This window comes from Anser brachyrhynchus, assembly GCF_964034855.1.
Source record: "Anser brachyrhynchus genome assembly, chromosome: 20".
NCBI lineage: Eukaryota > Metazoa > Chordata > Aves > Anseriformes > Anatidae > Anser > Anser brachyrhynchus.
In genome coordinates this window covers 1,840,857-1,860,224 of record NC_137713.1, presented here as the reverse complement: position 1 = coordinate 1,860,224, position 19,368 = coordinate 1,840,857, and the positions used below count along the sequence as shown (strand labels likewise).

The 19,368-nt window shown below is 52.2% G+C and overlaps 1 protein-coding gene across 15 annotated transcripts in view; it reads right to left on the bottom strand.

The window, feature by feature from the left end:
* Nucleotides 1–19,368, bottom strand: part of MSI2 (musashi RNA binding protein 2) — a 238,688-nt gene that overhangs the window by 39,594 nt on the left and 179,726 nt on the right. For 11 of the 15 annotated variants that reach the window (XM_080562592.1, XM_080562588.1, XM_080562587.1 and 8 more), the window contains 2 exons: nt 12,569–12,683; nt 4,622–4,696 (listed from right to left, as the gene is read on the bottom strand). In XM_080562592.1, the coding sequence (XP_080418718.1) occupies nt 4,622–4,696; nt 12,569–12,683 (190 nt within the window). Of the gene's footprint in view, nt 1–69; nt 1,596–4,621; nt 4,697–12,568; nt 12,684–19,368 lie in introns of those variants that run through there. The other 4 variants (XM_080562584.1, XM_080562586.1, XR_013941079.1 and 1 more) reach the window with 2 other exon arrangements.

The window sequence follows — 19,368 nt, the reverse complement described above, 5'->3', positions numbered from 1 at the left end:
TACTGGTTATTTGGTGCATCCAAACCAAAATATTAAAACTGCAAGCTAAGAGAGCAGCAACACAGCATATCCATTGTAAACAATTTATTATTATTTTCTACCTTAGTTACTTACAGGAAAAAAGTCATAAAAAAGAAAAAAAGAAAAGCACAGATGGACTATTTACAAAAAATGAGAAAATTCACAATAGCCGAAATGTTTGCAAATCATGCACACTAAGACAAGTTCACAAAAGCAAAGCAATTCATAGCAAAAAAACCCAAACAAAATAATAAGAAGCCATACAGATTAAAAAAAGCTATTGCCTGCAGAAAAGTAAAAAGAAAACTAACCAATTATTACATCAAGCATCTTTAATGAAATGAACAGCATAGCCGTGTATTGTAGAGCCTTTGACACTGACATTTTAACAAGTGGATTAACAAACATTAAAATGCATTACAGTTCTACTGTAAGCATGCAATTTACTTCTCACAAACTTATAAAATGGGTAGAAACACTTAAAGAAAAACAGGATTCAAATACAATGTGTGTTTTCTACCCAAAACACCAGAACCTGGTCTTGTTAAAAGGGAAGCCAATGGATAGAGGCATATCACAGAGCTTTGAGGTTCTTCTGGCATTCGGGTGAAGATTAAGAGGCGCAATACAGCTCAAGCTAGCGAGGTGAAAGCTTGCCCCTCTTGCCAAAATTTAAGCAATTTGCCCATGATTTGCAAGCAAAGTCTGGAAGTAAGAGCAGCTGCAGGGAGTACGTGAAAGCGTTGCCTGCTGCAAGAGGAGGGGGCAGCTAGCGGTGCAGAGCTCGAGCGGGGGCTGCTGCAGCACAGCGCTCCAGCCCCCAGCCTGGCGGCCACGCGGGGGCTCGCCAGCCACCGACCCCGGCACCGCTGCATCGGGGCACAGCTCCGTGACTGCGGCAGCTCTGGGCAGAGCCCCCACGACAAAGCAAATCAAGAGAACACAACACAAGTGGGTCAGCTGCACCCACAGCCACTGGCGGCACAGGTTCACACCTGCCCGCACGGGGTGTGCTCGTTTGGAGGAATTAAACCCCGCTTTGTCGATAACCCCAGCAGGAGGAGAGCCTAGTCTCACTCCGCTGTAACTATGATTTGTGCTACTGCTGAACGTCTCTGTGTAAAAAAGCGCCACCATCTCTCTTTGGGGCTGCTGTGTAAGAACCAATCATCATTTTTCCTTCCTTGATAAAATTATTTCTAAGAAGTTTGTGAGAAGTCATGCCTTCATAACGCCCCTATCCCCAGTCCTTGTGAGTTACATTCCAAGTGGGCATTAAAAACTCATAACAAAGCAGAGGAAAAAAATTTAAAAAAGAAAAAAATAAAAAGCAAACTCAAAGCAGTGAGGATATGGAGCCTTTAAAAAAATAAAAAATAAAATAAAAGTCCAGTCAATCAAACCAGCCAGTAAGAGCAGCAATTTTTCAGTGGACATTGATATTAAACATGGACCACCCAGGCTTTTTCTGTCTCTCTCTCTCTCATTAGCACTGTAGTAAACCCCGATTAATTTGTTATGCATCTTTAAGAACTAGTTGATAAAAATTATGTCTTGTGAAATCGGCAAATAGTCTGCAAAGTGAAATAAGAACAGAAATTAATAGATTAAACTGAAAAGATAAGTCCCAGAAATTAAAAAAAAAATGTCACAGAAAGGGAGTGATTGTAATTAAAAGAAAAAGGCTATGTACTGAGTTACAAATGCATAGAGGAAAAAAATAACGTGATGGAAGAAGATAGAGCAGTCGCCAACCTGACTACGTGTGCCTCGCTGCGGGGCCGGGCGTCGCAAGGGCGCGCTGCCGACAGCGCAGGAATGACAATGCAAGCAGGTGGAGCGTGACATCTGTAGCATTGCTTCACTTCCACAATGGTAAATATCAGTGGTACAGTTCAATTTCGGTGGGCACTCTTTTCTTTTTAATTAAAAAAGTCAGTAGGTTATGTAACCCGAGAAGTAACGGGCACGATGCCCGCGGCCAGCCCTGCCAGGCTGACCTGCGGCAGCGCAGGCACCCGTGTGGGAGAGCCTTCACACGCCTGCACTCTAGCAGAACTCACTGCCACTTCCCTGTAGCGAACTGCAGCTGGGTATTTAGACCTACATTTGCACAGACGTGGGGCTGCGGCACTGCTGCTAAGAACCAGGTTGTTGCGAGGGTGCCGAAGCTCTCCGACACACCGCCCGGGGTGCTCCTTCAGAAGTGGCCACGTCACTTTTTTTTTCCCCACACCACGGCACTGAGCGCTTGGACATGACAGCTTATTAAAAAAGTATTTCAGATTCCTCTCCACCAGGCTCGCGCCTATCTCACGCTCCATGCCGCAGCACTTACTGCCCCAGACACGCTCTCCTCGGACAGCCGGCTCCCAAGGGGACTCCACGTCTGCTCAGGGCTGTCCCCTGCCGCGAGCGCCACCGCAGCCTGCCCGAGCCGCCCCCACGGCACCATCCCCGCTGCGCCCCCGCCACGCAGCACCCACGAGGAGCAGTGCTCCTGTGCCGCCCCTGCCGGGGTCTAATTGCTGTAAGGAACTTACGACCTGCAGGGAGAGCAACGCGGGCACGGCCCTAGCCCCGACACAGCCACGCCAGCCGAGGTGGCCGCTGCGCAGCTCCCCTTCCCCCCTTCCGAGCCCAATTTTCGAGCCGGCCCCTGGTGCAGAAGGCACCACTGGGGCCTGCAGTTAAGCGCACCTGCTTTCTAGAGGTGACAATTTGCTTTGATTTTCTTCTGCGTTCGCAATCTCTGCAAGAGATTGAAAATAACTAGCAACTAACTGGAAGGCCTGTTTTGAAAAACCTGGCCCTTAATAGAAGTATCTATAATGAGGGCTGGAGTCAAACGGCATCTCTGCTTTCAGCCAGCCGACACGTTCGTTTTAGACATGTTTATAATTAAAGTCATCTCTGCCGATTTTCATCATTTAACATATCAAAGCTGTCTCTCATTTAGCTGTCTTCATACAAATGAGCTGGTGCAGGAGTCACGAGAACCCGGGAGGACAGCGAGAGACAGGCGAGCGCCTTCTGAAGCCTCCTCCAGCGTTCAAGCACACATCAGTGCCCGCCTGGAGAGTGCGTGCGTGCATTTGGGCGACCTTCCTGTGTTAGGGAGCAGCGCCTGGCCGAGCCCAGCACCCTGCTCCTGGCTGGAGGAGCTGCCAGCATGGGGCCGCTGCAGCTGGCGGCGGTACCAGCACCTGCCCTGTCCTGCCGCCCCGGCACTGCCCGCGGGGCACCAGCCCCTGCCAGCCTCTTGGACCCCCAGCGCCCTGCCAAGGCAGCTGTCGTTTTATCCATGTCTTCCAAAGAACCTGACTCAGTTTGAGAGGGCTGAAGCACAGGTGGGAAACAGGCAGTTGAGTTTAAAATAGAGCCTTAGCATTTGTGAATTTCAGCAATGGAAAAGAAAATCTAACGAGTTTCCCTTGGTGCTATTCATCCTGCAGAAACCAGTTCTGCAGAAACTACCGTGCAAGGACATTATTCATCTTACGGATGTTAATAATGCGTATCCTTTCAAAGTAATGCTTCATCCTATTGACCCAGGGTTGAACACACGGACTTATCCTTGCCCCATTGTGCCCCCGGCAGAGCCAAGCACCGCTCTATGTTCTCTGACCCACCTATGGGTCCGTCCGGGAGGGTGCTCGGTGTCCTCACCACTGCGCCTGCAGCGACTTCACCACGGGCAGGGTTTCACTCGGTTTCTCAACTGACCTGAGCAAAGCTGTGCTTCCACCATTCCCTTCCTAAGCCATTAGAGAGCACGGCACAGGGCGGTGGGACCACTCGCATGGGACCTCAGCGCCGAGTGCGCTTGTGAACTGACCGTGCAACACAGAGGTTGCCGTGCCACAGTGTCCAGGTGGGCTTTAGCTACTAGTGGCGATAAACACAGCGGCCTGCTAGATCTCCCTCAGAAACGCTGAGGTGAAGTAAAAAGAAATTCTCAGTCCCATGCAGTTTCAGTCCCAGCGGCAGCCTCGAGGCCTCACGGTGCTGCGCAGGGGGAGCAGCGCCCGCAGCCCGCAGCCCTTGGAGGGGAGCGCACTGCACGGCCCAGGGAGGGAGCGAGAACAGCACAGAGCACACCCAACGAGCACACGCCGTGAGGAACTAACTGCTAGGAAGGACACCGAAGGTATCTGCGAACATACAGGAATGCTGGACTTTACTCCAAACTGCACTTCTAATGAATATGAACTTACCACAGAACATGTGTACGTGTGTGAGTCTGTGTGTGTGCCTGTACATTTATCTGTAATATATATATGAAAGAAAAAAACCATCAAAGGGAGGCTAATAGCTCTTAAATTATCTCTGTTGCTTTATGTTTTAATTTAAGAAGTTTGTTTTCAAATAACCAGTACCAATTTACACATTAATAAAAATGTCTTTAAAATATGTATATGTATATATATATAAATATTTTTAATAGTAAAAAAAAATTGTTATGTGAGATGCTCCCTGCAGACTTGCCTGTCTCAACTTGCAGCTATGGATTTAAAAAAAAAAAAAAAAAGGAAAAAAAGGAAAAACTAAAGAAGGAAAGAAGGGAAAAAAAGCAAATCTGCAAATGAAATGTACATACCTGGGAATTGATAGCTGTAACTTGGGGCAAATCCAGGATATCCTCGGCCATACGTTGCAACAAAATTCGGGTAGCCTTGATCACAGAAATATAAAAAAATAAAAATAAAAATAAATTAAAAAGGAGAGAGAGAAAAAAAAGTTTCAAGATTAATAAAGGTCTTTTAATTTATAAATATAATGCAAAATAACATGGAAGAAACTTGATTTTACTAGGGGGTACTCAAAAATGAGATTTATTCTGCTCATGCAAAACTGCAGAAAGGTTTCATTATTATCTTGAATAGAAACATCTAGAGATATATGACTGCTGATCACTTGCCTGCCTTGCTTTGTGCGTGAGACCTGTCACTCACGTAATTAACATGCACTCTGGTATCTGAAGTCCAAGGACTGTGCATACTTGTTAGCTGGAAGAGTAAATGCCAAATGCTAAGGCTAAACACATAACACAGGTTTGCTCTGACATTTGGAGAGCTTACAATGAATGTACTTTGCTTCAGAGCTATTGACAGTTGGAGATTAAGGTAGTAGTAATTCTTTATCCCAGGAGTGTGAAGGACAACAGTTAACACATCAAAGAGTTAGAGGCAGCAACGGCAATGAGCCAGAGTCAAAGAGCTTTTAATTTTTCAGGAAAGTAAAACCCAGATATGAGAACCGCTTCCTAAAGCAATTGCTAAGATACACACATCCAACCTCAGGCAGCTTTTGAAGTTTTATTATGAAAAAAATGCCACTCAAGACCATTTTGCTAATAAAAATGCCTACGTAAATGCATTAAGGCGCAATTGTGCCCTCTTCCACGCAGGGGATGGAAGCGAGCAGTCACGCTGCGGGCAGGGCAGGGCCGCTCATACAGCTGCGGGTGCCGAAGCGAGGCAGGGCCGTGAGCACAGCCGGCCTCAGCCCCGTCCCCTCCCGCAGCCGTGTGGGACCGTGTGGGACCAGGCCGCGCGGACAGAGGCAGCAGCGCCCGCTGGGCCGCCCCACAGCCGCTTGCCCAAGGGTCTCGCCACGGCTGCCAGCCAGGCCAGGGCAGAGAGGTTGTGCTGGTCAGGCACCAGAGGTTTGCAACCTGTCAGACGTCAAGGCCCGAAACCGCGCGCGGGGCGGCAGCAGCCGAGGGGCCGCACCCTGCGGCCTCCCAGCCCTCACGCAGAGCCACGGCCGCCTCTGCCCCAGCCGGCGCTGCGGGTGCTGCATGCGGTCCTTTATGCTACAGAGGTTTCCTAAAACTGCATCCTCACTTCTGACCCTTCTGCTTGCTCAAATTCCTTGAAAACAGGAATTCTCCTTTGCAATTCCAACACTACTTAAAGCTCCCCTTGGCTACCAGTGTTAACCGGTCTGCCCAGACTCCTCCAGTCTCCAGGAAAGGCCTCTCAAGACCAAGGAATCATCTTAAGAAGTTTGTTCTCTCTCCACCTGAAGCCAACAGACATCCTGCAGTGGTGACAGCAGCAGCTGGGACAGACCTCAAGAACATGGGGAGCTGCTGAGCGGTTCCTCCGGAGGTCCTGTATCTCCGTGTTTGTTTCTTCTTTAAAATACTAATACATTGTACAGTAATTTTGCTGCCGCACCAAGTCTCTCCATTTATGATTAGATTTATACATAGATATAATATGCTATTAATCATAATCTAAAACAGGAAGATAAAAATGCTTGGATGAATTTTGATTATGGGATTAGGCAATGCCAGGGGAAAGCAGCCCTGCAATTGCAGGACAGCGCATGGCAGCTTTCAGCAGATATGTACACACTGCTTAGCCCCTGCCTATTTATTTCACAGCTCAACAGCTGGATTCCCTTAGAAATTAATCACCTCTGTCGTTAAATCAGATCTTTCAGAGTTAAGCTTTACAAACCCTTTTTCCTTTTTTTTTTTTAAACCTACGATATTGATAAATGGATTGTTTGCTAAGTAACTAGCGCCATTAACACCACTGCGAGCTCCACAATGAAAAATCGCTCTGCGGCACCGACCACAGCCACTCTCCTCGCCAAGAAGAAAACATTTGCTCCCATTCAGACCCAGATGACTCCGAGGCAGGCTCTGGCTGGTGACCTAGGGGGCCGTGCGGCTCCGTGTGCCGAGGAGCACCCAGGTCTGCCCCGGGGTGCGGATGCTGCGGGTGCATTTCATCGGCTGCCCCACAGGGTCGGGGCTGCGCCTGCCCCCATGCGTGTCCCAGACCCCGGGCAGCGTGCGGCAGCCCCGCTCTGCCCGGCCAAAGCCGCTGTGTCCAATGCCGGCAGTGTGGTTGCCCGGGTGGGGGTCTCGGCTGCATCCGCGGCACTCAGCACTCTCTAGGTCAGGCAGATGAAATCATAAATTTATAATACAACATTACTTCAATTTTCCTCTTCATTTACTGCTGCAGTGCCCAGCTCTGCTCTAACAAGTCAAAACCCGATCCGTGCAGGGGAAATTGGCTGCCTGAATATCAATATCACATTAACACCATGCCCATGTGGCTGCTTCATCAAGCCAAATTATGGCCATGCTGACCTATCCACCATTTCCATTAGATGCCATTCTCACCCTGCACTGGGTACCGAACAGTTTATTTGCTTCAGTAGCCCTAGTGAATGACCAAACTCTTTCATCATCCCTTGTTGCTAAACCAAAAATCCAAGTTTTGCCTGGATTGCCTCCTCTGAAGCGAGACCCTGCTGCCCATGGGAGCGCAAACTGAAACCAACACCCAAAACCACGTTCACAGCACCTTCGCCCAGCTCCCTGCCTCTGCTGTCACCGGCAGCGGGCCCTGCACGCCCGCCCCGCAGGCTGGCCGAGCCAGCAGCCCACGCCTGGCCGCCTCGCAGAGCCCCATCCTGGCCGCAGGATGGATCCTTGCCCGCGCTGGACGCTCCCCGGCCCGTGCATAGCACTGCTGTACCCAAGGTGACGGTGGTGGCTGCGGTATCGCCACGCTGACCACACGATGGTCACGGTCACGCTCCCGCGGGAGGGAACACCCGGTGCTGCCGCCAAGTCCGCTACTGCTGCAGCGTGCGGTCAGTGCTGCCGTACGGGGAAGGTCTCCCGGAGGAAAGCAAAGGCTCTGCTTCCAGGACAAAAACAACTGCAAGCAGGTAACACTGACCTTCTTACTTGCAGTTTACCTAAGGGTACCACAACGTTACTAGTGTTAAAGCCCATCATGGTGGACCCCCATTAAAGCCCAAGCATTACAGGCTATTTTACAGACGGGGAAACTGGGCAGAGTGCCCCCCTTCCTCTATACACATGGCAACCTGGGGCCCTGGGCACTGAGCACCTCGCCAAGCGTGCACACAAGGTCACTGGGAAGGCAGGACACCCAAGCCGGACCCTCAGCTCCCTGATGTCCCAGCGCAGCGCCAGAGGGAGAAACAGTTTGTCTCCTCCACAGGAGGAAGCGTCCACAACCACTGAACCACCCTGTGGAAACATCTTTTAATTTTTAAATGTGGTGATCCGGGATAGACAAACCTCACGGTTAGTATACGGACACACTGCGTGAGCACTTTGGGGCCTGGGGACTCCTGCTTTTAAAATTAATTCAAGTACTTCAGCCGATGCATGAAAATTATGAGCTATATTATTATTATTAGTGCGGCTCAGAGTAAGGAACTCCAGGTTGTTTGCAAGGAAAGGTGCTGTCCTCCTGCCAAAGCGTCGCCCCACACTACAACAAGAATGCTCAGGCTCTTGCTTAAAAAAGCCTTGTCTGTGACCTTGACGTAAGCACCCACTGCACCTGGGAACGTAGAATAAAAACCAGCTCCTACAGGCACATGGGGGTGACTGTGTACCAGGGAGCAGCTATGAAGAGAAACAGACCTGCTGTAAAAGTTGTCCCGTTGGTCCAAAAAAGTCTCCTACTGATCTGTCTCCTACTTCAAGGACAGGGAAAAGCTAAGCCCGAGCTGAGCGCAGCTGTGCTAACCGGGGTGAACACCGCACCTGGAGCTGCTGCAGGAGCCCAGCGGCTCCTGGAAGCCCTGCCCGCCTGCTGGGAAGTGTGTGTCCAACACAGGGTTCCCTTTCCTTAATTCTGCCTCAGAAGCGGCTACTGCTCTATTAAAGAGTCTGATGGAAGAAAGGAATGACTTTCTTTGAAGGGCACAAGCTTCTTTTATGCATGACTTCAGCCTACCTCGACTGAACGTGTGCAGTAATGCAGAGCCCCGGTCTGCCTGGTGCAATGATATAAGCAGCCTGGTAGGGATTTTCTGAAATTTGGTGTTCATATCAGACATTATTTCAGCAGTCTCAGGGCAAAAGCTTTATGGGCCGTGCTCTCCTATCTCTGGAGGGGTTTGCAAGTTAAAAAGGGCTCAACTTTAATATTAAACACCTGCAAGCCTAAGATGCCCATCACCAAATGAAACGAGTGCTGTAGGGTCCTACCTCAGATCAAGCACTGCAGTAGCCACCCCCAGAGCCCGGCGTCCCTGCCGGGACCCCCACACCGGCAGCTGCCCCGACCCAGCCAGAGCTGCTGCAGGTGGGAGGGAAGGAGAGATGGAGACAACCTGCTGTTGATGTTTCCCCTCTTTGCTTTTCTCTTTTCTCTGTTTTTTTTTTTCAGGTTTTCAGGTATGGACCTGAACAGAGAGCAGAAAGCAGGGGTAACACAGCAGCACCTACGTGGCCCCTGGCGAAGGGGCTCCACGGGTGATGGGTTTGTACCGGGAGCAGCTGGCAGGGGTGGGCTTCTGGGCGCTGTGCGAGCTTTCGGGCCCCGGCAGTCCTCACCCAGCTGAAGACGTGCGCTGCCTGCTGGTGCCTGCTCACCACGGAGCGTGTGAGAGCCTTGCCATCCTCCTGCCAGGTGGGCTGCCAGAGAGAAAGAGGTCACGGGAGCTGAAACCATTCCAGCCCGCTCTTTATGCAGAGTGGCTAATTAATGTTCCTGGTCTCCCCCGAGGATGCGCGCTTCCCATCAGCAGACAGAGACTGAGACAGCCCAGGAGCAGTCCTGGCAGAAGGCACAGCCTGCCTGCACTCTCGCAGTCAAAAAATCCTTTCAGAAGAACACTTTAATTTTGTTCCAATCAACCAAATCATCACAGAAGCGGCTGCCTGTGCACCTTTAGACCCCGGCTGCTGCAGGCTCCTCAGGGAGGCTATGATTAATGAAAAAGACCAACTTCCTTAATAGCTTTGGAGGGAGTCACTCTCCACTCTTTCCTTTGGGTTGTCTTGTGCATTTGTTCCTTTGATTTCCTCCTCTGCCTGTGAACAGCATCTGGAGAAGGTGACCTTGGACAAGGGCTCCTGGAAAAAGGTATAAAAACCTTTCAAGAGCAGCTCCAATCCACTCGTTTTCAGTCCGGCCAAACGCCTAAAACGAGGAGCGGAGTAAATCTGACACAGGCCTTTTGGGATCTGCCCCCGTCAGCACACGACGCTGGGTCCTCGCTGTGCGACGGGTTAATTACACCCCCCGCTCCCCTCCGCAGCTGGCAGCGGGCAGGAGATGTGGGCTCCCCGCTGAGCCTCCTCCTGGTGCTCCCTGACCAGCCTTGAGGCCAACTCCTCCGGGCAGCCTTTGGGAAGGGGCTTGTAACGGCCGACCAGCCAGCCTCCGACTCTTGTGCTGCAGTTTTGTTGTTCAGCACTTAATTATTTAACACGGTGCCACCGTAGCAAGCAGGAACTTGGAAGATAAAAAAAACACACAGTGCGAGCTGATAACGAAGCATCTGGCCTTCACCACAAATCAATCGTTAATTCTGAGCAAGCCACTCTGATCTGAAATCTAGTAAGAGCACGCTAAAGGCCGCCCTGCGAGAAGCAGGGGAGCAGCACCAGTCCGGATGGCCCGCACCTCTACAGCGGGAGGTAAACTTGTCAGCAGGCGTCCCACCGCGGCTGTCTGCAGGAGCCGATCTGCTCACCGAGGGCTTCTTTGTTCCTTCTTAAAGCCTGAAGCGATCTTTTTCCACAGAGGCAGCCCCAGCAGCAATTAGTCACACCGCACCTGAGGGCTCGATCTTCCTTTCAGGTCCCCGGGGCAGGCACCAGCTCCAGGAACTCCTCTCAGCTTTTTCTCCTTGCCAGGCTGCGAGGAGCACGGCGGAGCCGATGCCGTCCCCGCTCCCTGTGCCCAGCACCCAGCAGCCGGGCTGTGCCGTGCCACCGCGCACCCACCTCCGGGCCGCTGGGCACCGCGGCGCGGAAGCGGGAGAAGCAGAGCGGTACGTATGCACAGGCACACTGCGAACTCACAGGTAACGAAATCACAGACTGACTAGAGCAAGATAAATATTTTAACCATAAAATGTAATTTCCAAACACTTTGGGCGAGGGTGGCGGTGGAATGTGGGGACAGAAGAACAGATGATCGGCTGAAATAACCAAATTACACATCCCCAGAATGGATCGTTCCGGCCACCTGAAGAGAAGTGCTATTAATTCTGAGATACAACATGGCAGGGAAGTTTCTCCCATGACATCGAGCAGTGCCTGAAGTCAGACATCTCAGCAGAACACAGGAACCAAAGCCCCCGCCCTGACGCCCGCTCCAGGAGCCTTTGGGTCCTGCAGGGCCCCAGACCACGCTGCCCGTGGGCCCGCCCCGTGGAGCTTGGGAGCACTGAGCACCAGTTTTCAAGGCTCGTTTTCATGCTCAGGATCAACTAGGATTTTTCCTAGATTTTCAAATCTATGATCAACTAAACTTCAGAAAAATTCATCTCGAAAAGCTGAAGAGTGTCTTGTTTATGAAGCACTAGATGGACAGGTCTGCTGGGACAGTGGAGTTTCTACTCCTGCCACTGATGGAGAACATGGCACTCCTGAGATCAAAACCCACCACCCTCTTTGTGGGCCAGTCCCGCGGGGAACTGCCCGGTTCCACTTAAATAAAGCCTGGAAAAATTCCTAAGGGCGCCCTGCCTCTCCCCCCTCAGGCTGAAGGCAGAAAGTGCTGGTGCCAGGACCGCGGACACCCGGGGCCCCGCGCCCGCTGCAGCTGACGGGTGCCTTCGGGTGAGCGGCGCTGGGGGGTGACGGGCGAGGAGAACGGCCGCAGGGCTGCAGCTCCGGACAGAGCCCAGAGAGCACCCAGGAAAGGCTGCGGAGCAGGGAGGTGGCAGGGAAGGGTCACTTCTGCCTGGGGACACCACCAGCCCCCCCACCCCTCACGTACACTTTACAGACCCAGCAGATGACAACCGAGGGAAGGTCCGGCAATACGAAGGGAGCAGAAAGTGGAAAATACACGGGTTTTACAAAAAGACACTGGCAATGCGTTAGCAGGATTTTGGCTTAGTAAATCTGAGGACAGAATATCAAGAGGTTGGTTGTCAGACTATATAGAAAGAACAACTATCTAGGCAGAAACAAATGAGAACCAATTATAACTAAATAGACCTCGTGCACAAATAGAATTTTGCCATTAAATATCATTTATCCCGTTTAATTAGTATTTTCTGGACACAATACACTGGACTAAAATACCGTTCCATCTCCTTGAAACTCGTAATTATTGTTGCGACCTATACTGTTACACATCTCCCTGCTTTCTCCATCTTGCATGCCATTTAAGAACCGGCAAGATTTTCAATTATCTATGCTGAACTGTCAAAGATACCTTTAAAAGAAGGGGAATAATGTGTGACTCAATTCCTCTAAAAAGGGGGAGAGATCATTTTTAGTCAGAATGAACACACTGCATCTTTCATCATTCTATTTTTTGCGAGTAAGAGTAAAACAGGCTATTTAAAACATCCATTTAAATGCAAATTTTTATATTCCAGGAAGGGGGGGAGTTAATCATTTACCACAGACAGGATTATTTTCCCCACTCCACCCCTGCTGAAGTTTTAGGCTCGCACTCACACAAGTGCCGAGATGTGCTCACCCCTACGCCTCACGCGTTCACAAATCAGGGAGACAACACAGGGGAGGCTCGCTCTGGAAGACGTTTGGTGGCTATTGCACACTTACCCAACATTCCCATCCCTAGCATAAAAGCGTCCATGGTATACGGTAATCCACGTGCCCTTCCTCTCGTCCCTGGTGGAAACATCACTTCTTTAGGTTGTGCTTTCTTACATTCTACCTATTGAGCAGAAACATGTACAAATGAGATGCAAATGAATTCCATGTAAATGTCAAATGCAGAACTGATCTACTTAAGGGGGGAGATTTATTTTTAGCATTTTCCTCCCCACACCGCCTCCCCCTCAAAGGTGAACTTTCAGAGTAGTGTAAACGGATTTAAAAGAGCAAACGTGTATGTCTCTTTAAACACATAGCAAACCAACGCCGTAAAGATGACAGAAATGCTGATTGAAGAAGTTGCCGTGGTCCTGAAAGGAAAACCTGCGCTGCGTTTACTCTCAATGACACTTGCGGGCGTGGAATGGATGGAGGAAAGTCTTCAGCACAGCTCTATTACAATCGATAGCAGAAAATGACTCTCGGTGATCATTACAAAAAGCTCCTTTTAAAACAGGAATAAAGAATCGATATTTCCACCCAGCAGAAAATTTCTGTAAACCCTATTAATAAACGATCTGCATTCTTTCACTTCCAGTTACTCCTGCTGCCCTTTGAAGTCACTTAATGCCGCGTTAATCACGTCGCCAGCCTCCGCTAACTCCTCTGCGGCCAGGCAGAGCCCCGGGGCTGGGACCCGCTCCAGGGAAGGGCCCTGAGGGGCCCGGGTGCACCTTCAGGGGCTGCTTCTGTGCCTCTGGACGGGACGGGGAGAAGCGAGCAGATGGCCCGGTGGCCGTGCTGTTGCTGCCTACCGGGGGCTTGCCCCGAGCAGCATCGTGTCCCCGTCACCTCCGGCACTCGTACCGGCAGGCAGAGGCGGGCGGGCGCCCAGGGGCAAGCAGCGACCACAGCAGACAAGCCCAGGGATGTCGCATAACGTGGCTAAATGCTTCTGTTCCTAATAGCCCTATCAGTGACAGTGTATTCATTGTCTTATGAAAACCAACCGCCTGTTCCTAGGCAACCTGATCAGTGAAAATTTCAGGTTTATACAGATTTCATTTAGGTAACATAAAGGTTAACTGACTGTAATGGGAGTATTTTAAACAAAACCACCTACTCCTCCCCTTTCTGCTGCAAACCTCGTGCAGATCCTATTTACTTTGCTTGCAACACATCCCAATGCTACAACGCTCACATCCCGCCAATGTTGTCAAAACACGCACTTCTTGAAAGCAAACTGCCCCAATCTGGCTAAGTTTGGAGGAATATTCTTCCGGAGTTGTGCCCTGGTACTCCCCTGCTAGCAGATGTCTGTGCCCTTGCAGGAGGCCTCGGGAGCAGCGCTGCGCGGGACGGGACACGGAGCGGGATGGCGCGTGTGCATGCTGCAGGCACACGATGGGATGGAAAGCCCCGCGGTGCCCCACAGGCTTTCCGTGCCCTGACATTAAGATAAAGAGAGAAGGAAAAGGAAGGAAGCAGAACACTCCGCCAGCCAACTCACTGGCCAGCAGCTCACAGCCTGCGGTGCCGCGGGCACAGCAGGGCAGGGAAGGCAGTGGCCAGGACCCCCGGTGGGTCTCAGCCTGCGGGGGTGCCTGCCGCACTGTTTCCATCCACCCTAAAACCTCAGTGCCCCCAGGACCCTCCCAACCCAAGGGCAGCAACCTGCTGCGTGTGACTCCCCATCACTGCCTCCAAGAGCCCAGGGCTCTTCATGTGCTCGAAATGCCAAGCACAAGCGCCAGCCTCCCCGATGCCTCACGTGCCAGCAAAGCAGCTCGGCAATATCCCCTGAAACTTTCCTCTGCTTATTTTTAATCAGAGAGACATTTAACAGGAGTGTGCCAATCTAATTTCTCCAGCCAAATTGCAGCAGGGTGATCGCCAGAAGTGTATCATCTCATTTCTCAGCCATATTCCTCGGGTTCGCCACCACTCAAAATGTCACGGAGGCATTGGTTACACCTCATAGCTGCTTTCGCTGCAAATATTCAGGATGATAAAAACAATCTAGCCTGGCTCGACGGACAATTAACAGGAAAATGAAGTTTGGATTAGCACCGTTAGAAACAATAACCCAGTAATTAGCTTTTGCAACCACAAAACAGCCTACCGCTGCTCTCTGAAAGACTAGCTTAATTTATGATTTTCACAGCACACGAGGATATAAAGGGAATGGTAGCGAGCTGCAAAGGAGTTTTAACTCAGATTTAAAGGAAAAGAAAAAGCCACCAGTAGGAAAGAGAAATAATTCCTAAGCCTTGTAAACAAATACGCCCCATACGGAGGGCAGAAATATTTGCCATTATCCAGCAGAGACGTCTCTGCTCCGGGCCGCGTGATGTGCGGGTACAGATCCGTGAGCACACTCAGTGTGCAGAGGCAGCAGCGCCTGACGTGCTCGCGGAAGCTGCCCGAGCCCCATCCCACCGGCAAACGGGGACAGTGAAGCAGGAGGTGAGGGGCCAGGCTGCTCGGGACCGGGACGGCTGTCACCACCCGCAGCAATGGTGACCACAGGGCAGAACCCCAGGGGACCACGGGGCAGGCTGTCCCAGCGGGGCCCGCAGTCGGGCTCCCGCCTGGGGGGAGCATCTGATGGGAAGGCGGCTCAGCTCCGCACCGCGTCGCCCCCAGGAGCCTGCCTGATGCGGGCACGTTATGCGTAAACCTGGATCCTACACTCACTTCCAGTTCAGCATTTCTGCACTCCTTGATCATTGCCAGATTGTCTTCCGCCTCCCCTGCACGAAAGATGTGCTTTAGTTTCAGCAGCCTAACAAAGAAAGTTTTAACTCTAAATCAAGAAAAAAAAAAAAAGGACAGGGAAACTAAAATTTGCTATTTTTGTTTAGTCTAGTTTGGAGAATTAACATTACACTGGGGTGCTCCTGGGTCAAGACAAGCAGTCAAAGCCACTAGAACCCAGGACGGCTGAGATGGGGAGTGAAAAGCCTCTTATACCCAGAGCAACAGAACAGGCTGTCAGCTCGCAGCACCAGGATGTTTCAAAAAATATGGCTAACAGCTTTCCAGGGAAACCAGAGCTATTTTGAGGAGAGCGGAGTGCTCCCATGTTCACAATGCACAAAAAATCTATTTTACCGCCCAAAGACAAGGCAACTCTGTCTTGCCAGCAAAGTGCACTTCACAGTTAGTTGAGATGGGATTACCTCGGGGACCCCCTGCCACTCATGCCATGGCAAGCCAAACTCTCTCTCCTCTAACAGCAACCTGTGTTCACCAACAATGCTGCGAAGGTAGCACTACACCAGGAGCAGAAGAAAGGTTTTTAAGCACATTTAAAAACAGCATTACGTCACTGACCAAGGTGGGATGGGGACACTGGGCTCAGAAGTTGCTTGGCACATCCTCAGGCTGCAGGAGATGCTGGAGAAGTGCAGTCTGAAAGTTTCTTGCAATTTTCTTGTCCCCCAAAGCCCCCGATAGCCCCCAGCACCAGGCAGCTCCCTGCTGTCCTGCGCAGGCTGCTGAACCTGGCCACGCCAGGGGAACGCGACAAGGGCAGCGTCACCACCCGTCTCACCAGCTACGTCACTCACAGGCACATCCGAGACCGACGTTAGAGGAATGCATCCAGGCTGCAGGCGGCCTGCAGTGTCCTTCAGCTGACAGGAGGGGTTTCCAGCGCTGCCGCACCTTGCCGGCTTCAGGCTTCTCCTGAGCATCGTGATCGCCAGCGACCCTCTGCAGAGCTGTCCCGCGCGGGCCCTGCCTCCCTCGCGGCAGCACAGCCATCGCCACAACCCTCATCCTCCTTGCGTGACCTGACAGCAGTGCCACAACCAGCAGCACGTCAGGCTCCAGCTCCAGGAGCAGGGAGAGCAGCCCTGCAGCGGGACACGAGGAGCAGCAGCGCAGCCCCGTGACGGCCCACAAGCACGGCCTGGAGCCGGGCTCCGTGCGTGGTGGCAGCTCCTTGGGGCAAGTCCTGCAGACCCGTAAAATGGGTGACCCCAGCTCCAGGGAGCCTGCTGGCATGGCAGCAGAGCCCTGCTCCCTGCCTCCTGCACGTGGGCACGGCTCGGCCTCTCCAGGAACGGGGTGCCTTGCGTGAAGACCCAAAGGCAGAGGCGCATGGTGCACACCACATCCACAGCCCCAGCACGCAGTGAAGGCTGCCAGTGCTGGGAGAAGCCCGAGCAGTGCTGATACATTAAAAACGAGCCACAGACAAACCAGGCCACCGAATCCACCGGGCAGGAGAAAGAAAGCTACAGGTGCCTGGCAATGCGAGCCTGTTTTCGAACAGCTGACCGGAGGTGGCGACTTGCAGCCCAGCGGGGGCAGCCCAGCTCCCCGCACGTGTCACCCCGTCCCTAGGATGTGAACAACTTTATCGCAGCCAAATCGCAAAGAAAATCAATGACTCCATCACATTTCTTTTCTGGCTACTTTTGCACCCCCCTAGAAAACCATTTTTTGGGGCAAAGCAGCCTGCTTGTGCGAGAAGAACAATGTTCTGGGGACATTTTGCTGTGGTTATTTATTCTGTCCCCCTCCCCTCGGAGTTTGGAGAGAATCCGTGGCCTCCCACGTAAATTCCAGGTTTCATTTATTAAACACCTCGCTGGCATTTTCTTTTCACTTGCACACTGCTCGTTTAATATTACACTTGACATTCTAAGCTTTATGGATGGCAACAGAAGCAGAATGGGAGGGCTAAAAATAGCCTGCACGGAAAGGGAGGCTGCAAATGGGCTCAGGAACAGCAGCCACCCGCTGCCCCTGCTCGGGGGCGATGGCAGTGAGTGCAGCGCACGGTGCCTGCGCACCTCGGGACCAGGATGGCCGGCACCTGCTCCCCGTGCAGCGCAGCACTCGGGGGGGACATGTTAAAAACAAAGCAGGAGTGGTCAGTCCCCAAGGGGGCCGCAGGAAGTGTGTCCGTGTCCGGCCCTGATCCGCGTGTCACTGCCGGCCATCTGCACCAGCTCGCTGTCACACATGCGTGCACGGGCTCTCCCGCTCCTGCCTGGGCTTGGTAATTAATCTGCAGACACATCAGCAACACGATGAGTCAGTCCCAAGACAGGATCATGTCTCATCTCCTCCCTCGTGGGCCGCTTTTAAAATTAGTGCTGTAGAAGAAGTGACAAGGAGAGCATGCTCAAGGCACCGTGGCACCTGGATCACGCACCAAGCAGGCACAGAGTGCCGGGAAGAATGTACTTTAATTATCCGCGACAACAAAACACCAACAGCCTACACTGCTTCTTTTGCTCCTTGTGACGTTCCTCAAGCGTTTTCGCCCTGTCCCATCCTGCAGGCTGCCGGCGCTGCTGTTCCCTTACCACGCAGCCTCTCAGCGGAGAAGAAACCCTCCAGCAGCAACCCCAGCTCTGCCCCAGTAGGGGCATGCCAGCAGCAAACAGCGCGGGATTTTAACAGCAGAGCAAAGCCCAACCCGAGATTCGTGGCAAAGGAAGGGAAGCAGCCCTGGACCTTGCGCTCACTCGTGCCTCCAGGTACCCGTCCCGCGGACGCACAGCTTCAGCTGGAAGCTGCACGTGCCGTGCTCCTGCGGGGAACCCGTCTGGGTGGCCGCAGACACGTCTCCCCCTCCCCACAGGAGGCACCCAGCGCCGTGCTCTGCCCTGCTGCGTGCTCCCCGGGGCTGGGGCTCGGCGTCACGCTGCTGCTCTGCCTCCCAGCACCCCGCCAGGCGACCCGGGCCGCCCCGGTTTGCACCAGGCGAAGGCTGAGTCGTGCTCCAAAGGGAAACGTCTTGTGTGAAGGAAGTACACCCATGGAGCGTTACGCTACAGGCACCCGCCCTCGAATTACGCAGCAGGAGAGTCACGGAGCACAGCACTGTAGTTCTGCCTTCCCAGCTGACAAGTCTTACCTAAATTTACATCTAAAGTGTTTCTGATTTGTGGCTGGGTCTGTTGTTCCTGGGCTGGGGTGGGGGCGTTTGGTGTTACTTCTTGTTTTGTTTTAAGGCAGATTAATCAGCATTTAGTGACTAGACGGGAATGAAACCTCCCCCACAGCCCACATTTATCTCACGCAACACAGCACTGATGGCAGGAGGAAACTCCCGAAGGAGCGCTGGCACCAAGGGATGCAGGGAGAGCAGCAAGAGGCCGGGCCGGGCCGGAGGCAAAGCCCACGGCACGCATCGGGGCTGGGGCAGGGGGCTGGCATAGGGCACGGCGGGTTGCCCCGGCCCTGCCTCAGTACCTCACCACCACAGTCGCCAAAGGGGTTGTTACTTTTATTTCCGATGCATATTGCAGTCGGGAACAATATGAAGAATATTATTTCAGTGCCCTGGGAAAAATTAGCAAGTCAAATATTGAATCAGGCCTCCAGCATATGCCAAGGAGATTGCTTTGATCTTATCCACACTAAAAGCTCTATTATTGAATTTAAAGTCTGTGAACACATATCAGACCAATATACAATGCATATCTGAATACACATTTGAGAAGCAAAGGATGTTTTGACAAAGGGAGAAAGAATATTTTAGCCAAAAATATCAAAGTTTTTGCATCGATTGAAATACAAATGCCCTTTTTCATCTGGCTCAGTGGCTTTACTGACAGGGCAACCCGCAACCTGGGACTCGATGTCATTTAGGAAAAACTTCACGAGGGGCCTGGCTGCCGGGCTGGGCCTGGCCGGGGAACGCCGGCGCTCGATGGCAGGGCCACAGCAGCCGCAGCACCAGAGCAAGGCTCCGCACCCCGACCCCGCAGCACCGTGTGCCTGGGACACCGCAACCGGCTCCTGGGATGGCACGGCCCCGGGCACGTCTGTGACCGCTGGGG